Source organism: Panthera pardus, unplaced genomic scaffold (genome assembly GCF_024362965.1).
Source record: "Panthera pardus isolate Hobbes unplaced genomic scaffold, ASM2436296v1 HiC_scaffold_7, whole genome shotgun sequence".
NCBI lineage: Eukaryota > Metazoa > Chordata > Mammalia > Carnivora > Felidae > Panthera > Panthera pardus.
This window is the reverse complement of record NW_026527002.1, coordinates 81,066,365-81,076,310: the sequence shown is the minus strand read 5'-3', so window position 1 is coordinate 81,076,310 and position 9,946 is coordinate 81,066,365. Positions and strand designations below refer to the sequence as shown.

General features: G+C 63.5%; 1 protein-coding gene across 1 annotated transcript; it reads right to left on the bottom strand.

Moving 5' to 3' along the window:
• Positions 1-6,735: 6,735 nt before the first annotated feature.
• Positions 6,736-8,976, bottom strand: LOC109273030 (peroxisome proliferator-activated receptor gamma coactivator-related protein 1). The gene is made up of 2 exons (XM_053896173.1): positions 8,685-8,976; positions 6,736-8,234 (listed from the first exon to the last, which is right to left on the bottom strand). The coding sequence occupies exons 1-2, from the start codon at positions 8,974-8,976 to the stop codon at positions 6,736-6,738; spliced, it is 1,791 nt and encodes a 596-aa protein (XP_053752148.1).
• Between the last annotated feature and the right edge of the window lie 970 nt (positions 8,977-9,946).

Below are 9,946 nucleotides of genomic sequence, written 5' to 3'. Positions count from 1 at the left end.
GCCCGCTGGCCACCCCACCTCCGCCTCCCGGCCGGACTCGCACAAACACGCGTCATCCAGACGTGGACACTCGCCCCCCACCCCCCCAGCAGCAAAGGAGCCCCCCCCCCCCCCACCCCGTCCTGCGGGGCCCCTGCCTCGTCACCTGCCTTTCTCCCGTCTGTCTTTCCCGGCCCCCATCCGCACCCTGCACACTCTCAGGCCGTGACCCGACTTCCAGGCTCCCTTATTCCGCCCCGCGCCTGGGCCCTCCGGGCATTCAGAGGTCAAGTGTCCGGGCGGCACAGGCCAGTGCGCACCAAGCTCAAGGGACACCCCGGAACGGACGCGAAGACAGACCGGCGCCACCGGAACCCTGGCTTCGGCGCGCTGCCTTCTCCTGGCAGTCGCTGCGCGGCCGGCTGGCACTCTTGTCACCGCCTCGGGCGGCCGGCCAGCCTCGGGCCACGCGGCCCCTCCTCCTGGAGGAGAGCTGAAGCGTAAGACGCAGCGGCGGCAGCAGCAGACCTGGCGTCCTGGTGCCTCCTGGCCCCTCAGGTGAGCCCCTGCCCCCACGGCACCACCCCCGGGGGGGGGGGGGTTGGCGCTGTAGAGTAGGGAGGACCCAGGGCCGTCCATTTTCTGGGTGAGCCCACTGAGGCTCAGAGGCAGCCCCAGCTAGTTAGCTGCAGGGGTGGGGTGTTGGGGGGAGCGGTGGGGAAGGAGCAGAGAGCCCAGGGATCGGGGAGGAGGGCTGGGGGGTGCTGAGCCAGCTCTCACACGACCCGACCCGGCGCTTTCTCCTCAGCATGAGCGATTCACACCAGCCTGGAAAAGGATCGGCTGGGCTCGATGACTCACCCACGGCGGGCGGAGGGTCCCACAGGGCCCGAGTCCTCACACTCAGCTGAGGAGCCGGGAGAGTGACGACAGGTAAGGGGCCCCATCTCTCCCACCGAGACCCTATCCCTCAGCTGTCCTTCCCGGGGCCCCGGGCCCGGCGGCCCCCAGCGGCGCTCTGGGCAAGCCGGGGGGCCGCCCCATAACGTCCACCCACACCCTTCCTGCGGAGCTCCTCCCAGCCTCTGGCCTGTCCCTGAGGCCCCCGTGTCTTTCTTTCAGGTCCCAAGGCTCCCACAGAGCCTTTGCTGCTTGCCTGGCACTTCCCCTCCCTCTCCTCCTGCAAGCTGCCTGCACACGAGGAGACGTTGAGGTCGGCGAGAGGGGCTGCAGAGAGGACAGGCCCGGCGGAGAGCTGGTGGTGAAGACGGGCCAGCGTGAGGGCCAGGGCCTGCCGCCAGGCCTGCCCCGCTGGCCGCCAGCCCTCCCGCCCCCAGGTCTGCTGTGGCTGGAGTCGGCGTCTGCCACCTTGGGCCCTGCCTCGCTCCAGCCCAGGAACCCCCGGCCACAGCCACGGCCACGGCCACGGCGGCCGTCCTGTCCTACCAGAGCTTTCCGGGAGCTCTGACGCCGAGGCCACAGCCCCTGCTCCCGCCCGCAGCCCCAGCAGTGCCCAGAAGCCTTTGCCCCTGGGGCTTAAGCGGGCTCTGTGCCAGGCCCCGCCATTGCCAGGGTCCGGACCCCCACCTCTCCAAACACCAGCACCCCGGTGCAGACTGGCCACTCACGTCTGTAGTCCCAGCAGGCCCTGGCTGGGGGTCCTCCTTTCCACCTGGCCAGTGGGGGTTCCCAGGTTCAGAAGACTGGTGTCTGCAGAAGATTCTGTCAGCCCCGACATCATGCACTCCTGCCAGCACCCCCAGATTTTATTTTTGCACATAAGCCATAACCCACACTCACAAGCTGGCACGGGCTGCAGGGAGGCCCCAGGGTCCTCGAGAGGGTGTGGCCAGCCCTCCCCGTCCCCAGTGGATCAGGCCTTGATGTCAGGCCAAGCTGTGTGCAGCCCCCTGTCACCTTCCCTGAAGACAGACTTTTTAAGTTTTTGTTAATAAAACACTGAAACTTCTCGGTGCGCGCGGTCATTTCTCTGTGGACTGGGGTTGGCGGGCATGGCGTGCGGAGGGAGGTGGCTCGGGGTGGCGGGTCCCCGGAGCCCCCACGGGTGCAGACTGAAGGGTCTCTGGGGACCTAGGGAGCGCAGGCCCATCACCCCACAGGCCAGTTGGTCAGGGTCCTGGATCCTCAGGGTAGAAGGGCCTTAGGGGCTCCCCCCACGGAAGCGAACGCCTGAGGCGGCCGGCAGTGGGAGAGACCGGGCGGAGCCCTCGTTGTAGCTGAGCTGAGCAGTGTGCCCCCGAATCCTCTGCCCACTGCCTGCTGGGGTGTGTGTGGTGGGGGTGTCCTAAGAAGTCTGCTGCCAGGGCTCAGCCCACACGGAGGCCTAGGGCTGGAAGCCGAGGGGTCTTCTCGGGCATCGAGCCCCGGGGACCCAGGCGAGGCAAGATCCCCGCTGGGAGGCGACCCTGACAAGTCCCGGGTCATAAACTTGGTCTCTCCAAGCCTGTTCCCTCATCTGCAAAATGGGCATACCGTCACTAATCTAATCCACGCGTGGGTTCGAGAACTGAGACACGAGGGCCATTCGATGCCCCGTGGGCGGTTGGCCTCACCTGCCTCTGTGGGGTCACCAGGCCCCCAAGACAGAGGGAGAGATAGCCTGGTGGGGGCTCAAACCCCTGTTCCAGCCAGCGTTCAAGGAGAAGCAGGCCCAGTGGGGGCGGATGGTGAGCGGTTGGTTGTGAGCAGTTTTCTTGCTCAGTTGTGGGCCCAGCTAGGCCAGTGCATAGGCCGTAGGGCAGGCTGGAATCCTCCCCCCTCCCCCCGCCCCCCCCCCCGCCACGCTCAGGCTGAGCTACTGTGGGACAGCTTCTTCCTAGGTGATGGCTCAGCTCTGCTCTTAAGACCCATCAACGGATTGAGCCAGGCCCACCCAGATTGCCTTGGTGATGATCTCCCTTACTTAAAGTCAACTGATGATAGGCTTCAGTCACACCTGCAAAAGGCCTTCATGAGAGTTTGATTGGATGCCTGGGGACAGTTCCCTAGCTAGGCTGACGTGTACAAGTGACCAGCCCCAGTGCCACAGTCATGGACAGGGGCTTGTCAGGTACCCAGCACAGGTCCTGCCCCTCCAAAGGGGCTGCTCTGCTCCGGGGGCGGGGGGGGGGGGGTCCTGGGCCAGGCGGCGGGGGCAGGGGCGGGGGCAGGGAGTGTGAGCCCCGCCCAGCCTGGGGAGGGCTGCCCCTGCTAGAGCTTCGATGCAGCATCGTGGTGGAGGACACGGCCTGCTGGGCACACAGGGGAGACCCGGGGCGGGCAGGAAATGAGCCGGAGCAGAAAGCACCACCTGCCACAAGGAAATGTCGTCACCCTCCGCGTGGAGAGGGCTGGCGGCCCCGAGCACGGTGCTCCCGAGGTGAAAAGGCAGCCTCTTCCCTATTCTTCCCTCGTATTTCTTTTAAATAATGGCAACTCTGACAAGAATGGGGAGAGGAAATTGACGGGAACAGGAGGCAGGGGCACCATGGTGATGCCTGGGAGGCAGGGATTTCTGCCGGAGACAGGCTACAGCTCACATCAAAGGCTGGAAACTGCAGGGGCCTTTTCTTTTCAATAAGAAGTTACTTCCGGTAATCGGTAATCGGGTGATTGTGAAACAGGCTCTCAGAGCACTTGCAGTAAGTAAGGGAGATGTGGCTGAGTCCCTGTGTCTTCAGAGCCGGGCCGAAGGCGGAGCAGGGGGGGCCATGGGGTGGAGGGGCCCACCCCCAGCGACTCTGGGCACAGGATGTTCCCCATAAAGGCCCGCCTCACCCCTCCCGGGTCCCGCCCATCCATTGTCACAGACCACCCAGCCTCCTCTCCTGACTAGGGGGTGGGGGAGACTGAGGCACGGGGAGGGACTGTGCTTGCCTCCTTTTGGGGATCAGTGCTGGGACTGGAGGCAGGGCATCCAGGAGCCCTGGGGGGCTCACCCTGCCGACCCAGTTTGGTGGGGGGCTTCTGAGCCACGTGGAGGTGAGCTCAAGTTCCCAGGGATGCCTTTTCTAGAAAATCAAGTCTGCCCATAGCGCTGGTGTGAGGGTCCGTGGGCAGGGTGCCCAGGCCGCAGTGGGTGCTCAGTGGGTGCTCAGTGGGTGCCCTGCTGCGCCTGCAGAGCTCAGCGGGGACTTGGGCCTTCATATCCCCTGAGGTGCTGTTGGGGATGGGCCGCTGGCCGCAGCAGTTAGGAAACTGCCTCAAAGGGGCACCTGGGGGACTCAGTTAGTTAAGTGTCCGACTTCGGCTCAGGTCATGGTCTCACAGTTTGTGGGTTCAAGCCCCGCGTCGGGCTCTGTGCTGACGGCTCGGGGCCTGGAGCCTGCTTCGGATTCTGTGTCTCCCTCCCTCTCTGCCCCTCCCCCGTTCGTGCTCTGTCTCTGTCTCTGTCTCGCTCTCTTTCAGAATAAATAGACATAAAACAATTGTTTTTTAAAAAAGGAAACTGCAGGAAGAAAGGGGCTGGGGAAAGTGTAGCAGTCAGAGGGAGGTCAAGCTGCTGTAACAAAGAGGCCCGACAAACAAAACAGCTTATTTTCTGCCACATAAACATGTGGCTGGCAGCTGGGCTCTATCTGCTTACTCAGGACCTTCCGAGGGCTCTGCCGTCCCCAGGCCACTGTCTCCGTCTGCTGGTGAAGGCCAGAGGAAGGGCCCAGAGACAGGAAAGGCATACCTTAGTGTTTAGGCCCAGGGAGGCCCAGGAGGAGGCCCATTGCTGCCAGCCACAGCCAGCACAGGGGATGCTGTCTTGGGTCCACAGGCAGCTGCAAAGGGCCCACACGCGTGCAGGAGGGAGGGAGAGGTCTCGGTGGACAGCCAGAGGACAGAAGGCCACGTGGAGGACTGTTTGGGGTGATGTGAACTCCACCCTGCCCAACGAAGGTCTGGCCTCTGGCCTCGGCTGCTGGGAGGTCACCGCCAAGCCCGGGGACATCCAGAGTCTAGCATCCTTGTTTCCCCGGGGCTCTGGGCCACGCGGGGTCGGCTCGGCCTCCCGAGGGGCCGGAGACTGAGGTCAGCCACGTGGGCAGTGAACGGAAGCCAGATAAAGGCCTCGCACGCCGGAGGCTGCCGGAAGGTTGCCGCGCCGCCGGAAGCTGGGGGCTTCCCGGTTGGCGATGCTGGTGCGTGCCATCACGTCGCTGCCCACGGCCCCGCGGGGAGAGGGCGGTTTGCACCCTCCTGGGCCCTGCCCGGTGCGCCCCAACCCCTGGCTGATGGTGGTGTGTGTCCTTTCCCCGTGATAAACCGTGACTGCGAGCGTGCCGCCCCCCGGGGGTGCTGGGAGTCCTCCTGGAGGACGATCCCGGGGACCCCAGAGTCTACAGCTGGCGTCAGAAGTGAGGGTGGTCCGGAGGACTGCTCTAGGTGACATTTCACAGGTGATGTGACTCTAGTCCATAGGGACTTTTAGCTCCAAGAGGATTTAGAATTAACGTAGACACTTAAAAGAGAGATGGGCGCCGTGGTTCAGTCGGACTTCGGCTCAGGTCACGATCTCACGGCTCACGGGTTCAAGCCCTGCCTCTGGCTCTGTGCTGACAGCGCGGAGCCTGCTTCGTATCCTCTGTCTCCCTCTCTCTCTCTCTCTCTCCCCCACTCGTGTTCCCTCTCTCAAAAATAAATAAACTAAAAAAGAAATTTAAAAGAGAATCAACCTCAAAACGTTACCACCTTTGCCAAGAATTTGTATGTGCTTCATATTTTAAGCATTTTCACACTGCAGACAATTTGGCTGATAGAAGCGATGCCGACGCGGACTGTCTCACTGGGCCCCTGGTTACGCTCGCGGCTTTGGGTAGAAACCATATACGATTTTATGTACAGTGTTGGAACGTTGGGAAGAGCTTAAGAACCACCATACCGTTCGGCATCATTTACCGAGTTTATAATAATTAAGTTTTCGGAAACTTCACAACGTCTGACAAGGTAGATTCCGTGTAGAATATGTTAATCTTACGGATGTAGCTTAAAAGGCTTGAAGACAGGGGCCCCCGCGTGGCTCAGTCAGTTGAACGTTGGACTTGGGCTCAGGTCACCATCTCACGGTTCGGTTCATGGGTTCGAGCCCCGCATCTGGCTCTGCACTGAGAGTATAGAGCCCGCTTGGGACACTCTCTGCCCCTCCTCTCCCCCTGCCCCTCTCCCCCTCCCTCTGCCCTTCCCCCCTCTCCTTTCCTCTCCACCTCTCTCTGCCCCTCTCCCCACCCTCCCTGCTCCTCTCCCCTCTGCCCTTCCCCCTCTCTCTGTCCCTTCCCAGAGTGCTGGCCTGCCGCAGGCAAGGTCTCTCTCTCTCTCTCTCAAAAAGAAAAGGCTTGAAGACATAAATGGGACCAAACGTTACTTTGAAGTGCCCTCAAGTGGCTCTGAGCAGTGGGGACTGCGAGCGTAACTTGCACTCTGAAGGGAAAGCTTGGTTGGGGGTCTGTAATCGGCCTGTTCCAGCACGAGTTTAAAGAACAAAGTGGCCTCTGAGCCCTCGGCCCAGCACAGGAGCGCTCCCTCGCGGGGGACTGCCGTCCCCGTGCCCCTTGAGTGACTGGTGGCCACGGTCCAGCTGACCTGTCCTGCCCCCGATGCCCCCGCTCCCCATCTCGTCCCCTGCTCTGCTCCCCGGGCTCCTGCTTTTCCTCCTTCTTCCCTCCTCTTCCTTTCGGTTGGGTCTCTTTGGGGTCTCCGGGTCCCTGTTGTCTCTGTCTCCATCTCTCTCTGTCCCTCTCCCTTATGACAGAATTCCCATGATAGGGTCCTCTAAGATGGGCTCCCTAGAAGAGGATCCCTTAGGACAGGATCCCCTAGGACGGGCTCCTCTAGGACAGGGTATCCAAGGACAGGATCCCCTAGGACAGGCTCCCCTGGGACGGGATCCTCTAGGACGGGATCCCCTAAGACAGGATCCCCCAGGACGCGATCCCCTAGGATGGGCTCTTCTAGGACAGGATCCCCTAGGACAGGCTCCCCTGGGATGGGCTCCCCTAAGACGGGATCCCCCAGGACTGGATCCCCTAGGACAGGCTCCTCTAGGACAGGATCCCCTAGGACAGGATCCCCTAGGACGGGCTCCTCTAGGATGGGTTCCTCTAGGACGGGATCCTCTAGGACAGGATCCCCTAGGACAGGCTCCTCTGGGTCAGTCTCCTCTAGGACAGGCTCCCCTAGGATGGGCTCCTCTAGGACGGGATCCCCTAGGACAGGATCCCCTAGGACGGGCTCCTCTGGGACAGGCTCCTCTAGGACAGGATCCCCTAGGACGGGCTCCTCTAGGACAGGATCCCCTAGGACAGGATCCCCTAGGACAGGCTCCCCTAGGACAGGCTCCTCTGGGACACGATCCCCTAGGACGGGCTCCTCTGGGACAGGATCCCCTAGGACGGGCTCCTCTAGGACAGGATCCCCTAGGACAGGATCCCCTAGGACAGGATCCCCTAGGACAGGCTCCTCTGGGACACGATCCCCTAGGACGGGCTCCTCTAGGACGGGATCCCCTAGGACGGGCTCCTCTGGGACAGGCTCCTCTAGGACAGGATCCCCTAGGACGGGCTCCTCTAGGACAGGATCCCCTAGGACAGGATCCCCTAGGACAGGATCCCCTAGGACGGGCTCCTCTGGGACACGATCCCCTAGGACGGGCTCCTCTAGGACGGGATCCCCTAGGACGGGCTCCTCTGGGACAGGCTCCTCTAGGACAGGATCCCCTAGGACGGGCTCCTCTAAGACAGGATCCCCTAGGACAGGATCTCCTAGGACAGGCTCCCCTAGGACAGGCTCCTCTGGGACAGGCTCCCCTAGGACAGGATCCCCTAGGACAGGCTCTCCTAGGACAGGCTCCTCTGGGACAGGCTCCCCTAGGATGGGCTCCTCTAGGACAGGATCCCCTAGGACAGGCTCCTCTGGGACAGGCTCCTCTAGGACAGAATCCCCTAGGACAGGCTCCTCTAGGACAGGATCCCCTAGGACAGGATCCCCTAGGACAGGCTCCCCTAGGACAGGCTCCTCTGGGACAGGCTCCTCTAGGACAGGCTCCCCTAGGACGGGCTCCTCTAGGACGGGATCCCCTAGGACAGGATCCCCTAGGACAGGCTCCTCTGGGACAGGCTCCTCTAGGACAGGATCCCCTAGGACGGGCTCCTCTAGGACAGGATCCCCTAGGACAGGCTCCTCTGGGACAGGCTCCTCTAGGACAGGATCCCCTAGGACGGGCTCCTCTAGGACAGGATCCCCTAGGACAGGCTCCTCTGGGACAGGCTCCCCTAGGACAGGATCCCCTAGGATGGGGTCCCCTTCAACAGCCCCATATTCTCAACCTGGAAACTGAGGCACAAGGAGGTACAGGGACAAGACCAAGATTGCCATGAACCGGCTAGACTCTTGCTCCCCATGCCTCCTGCCTGGAAGATGCTGGCAACAATGTCCTCACCGGAGGGATGTTTCTGAGCCCACACCCTCCCCCACTCTGCCTGGCACACGCTCTCCCTCCTGGAGGCGAAGGAGCAGGTGGTCCTGTGTCTACAGGAGAGCACTCTGCTTCGGGCCCTGCCTTTGCCCCCACCGACCCCTGGTTCCAGATCCAGCCCGGACCATGAAGCTCCCCGTGCTTCTTCCTCCCCTGGGCTCCTCCACCAAAGTCCCCGCAGACCCGCCACCCAGGGGCTCCCCCCAGGGGCTCCCCCACGCTGCTGCGCTCCCAGCCTCTGCCCTACTTTCCGGGCAGTAGCCGTCGCCTGTTTCCTCCAGGAGGGAGGCCAGGCGGACGCAGCCCCGCGGCCCTGGGCTCCGGCGGCCCCAGCATGGGGCCAGGAGCTGCAAGGGGGTCCTCTGGCCCGCAGCCCCCATTCCCCTCTCCGATGGAGCCTCAGAGCCAGGCCGGCCGCCGTAGGGACCGGGAGGCGGAGGCCCCGGTGGGGCAGGGAGTCGCCAGGTGAACAAGACGGCCCCCTTCGAACCTCTGTCCGCTTCAGGCTGAGTCTTTGGGGCGGAGTGAAAGCCGGACATCCGGCGGCAAGCTTTCCTTCCTGGGCCTCGTCTTCTCTCGTCCCCCCTCCCCTCCCTCTGCAGCCCCACCCGGGCACCTCTGCGGGCACGCCGCTCCCCTCCCTCAGCCACGCCAAAGCCTCCTTGCCCAGATGACCAGACGACCCCAGCGCCGACCCCGGACCACCCTGGGGGACGCGGGTGAGGGCAGCGTGGCCTGAGCCGGGAGCTGAAGCCAGACCGCGTGTCACCGCCAGGGGCACCCCAGACCCTTCATCGCAGCTGACCAGTCCCACTCTCGACTCTGCACCCGAATCTGCACCCTTTGCCCCAGGCCTCGAGATGCCCCCAGTCCCGGCTGGAGCCTGTTTGTCCTCCCGCAGTCTCAGACTGCGTCTGCAGGGACCCCCAATTCCAGACCCCTGCTCCCAACCGCCGCCCCGCTGTGCTGGGGAGGTGACACTTCACGGGCCAGAAGCCCCTTCGGCAGGCCTCCCTGGCCTCCTCGTCCCCCTCCTTCCCCGGACCCCCCCCCTCTGTCTCTACCTCTGCCCCCTTCTCTCTGTGCAGCCTCCTCTGGCCCCTCCCGTCCTGCCAGCCACTTTGTCCTTCCAGAATCCCTAGAAGCAAATCTCCTCCCGCCACCCCCACCGCCCCGTTCCCTCCCGTAGGCCCCCGCCCTCTGCCTGGCTCTCCCCAGCTATTTCCTGCCGCCCACCTCTGTGTGCACTGCTCCAGAACGCCTCCTCCCTCGGACCTGCCCTCTGCAGGAGCCCTGGACCTTGGGCACAGCCCCACCTGAATGACTTCTGAGCACAGCGTCCTCGGCTCAGGCCCAGAAAGGGCCGGGGAGCCCGGCGTCCCTCTCCGAGTCCCTTCCCTGTCCACGGCTGGGCCCCAAGCTTGGCTCTGACCCACGGGAGGACATGTGCCAGCCGCGCCCCCCCTCTGCCCCGCCTCTGAGCCTTGGTGCCACACAGAGCGTGCCAGG

Excerpts from the sequence above, each read along its gene's own strand:
- LOC109273030 (XM_053896173.1), bottom strand. The coding sequence starts at position 8,976 with ATGTCCGGCTTTCACTCCGCCCCAAAGACTCAGCCTGAAGCGGACAGA. Across the intron at positions 8,235-8,684 it reads CGACGGCTACTGCCCGGAAA|GGGAGCCTGTCCCAGAGGAG; the intron begins GTAGGGCAGAGG and ends ATCCTGTCCTAG.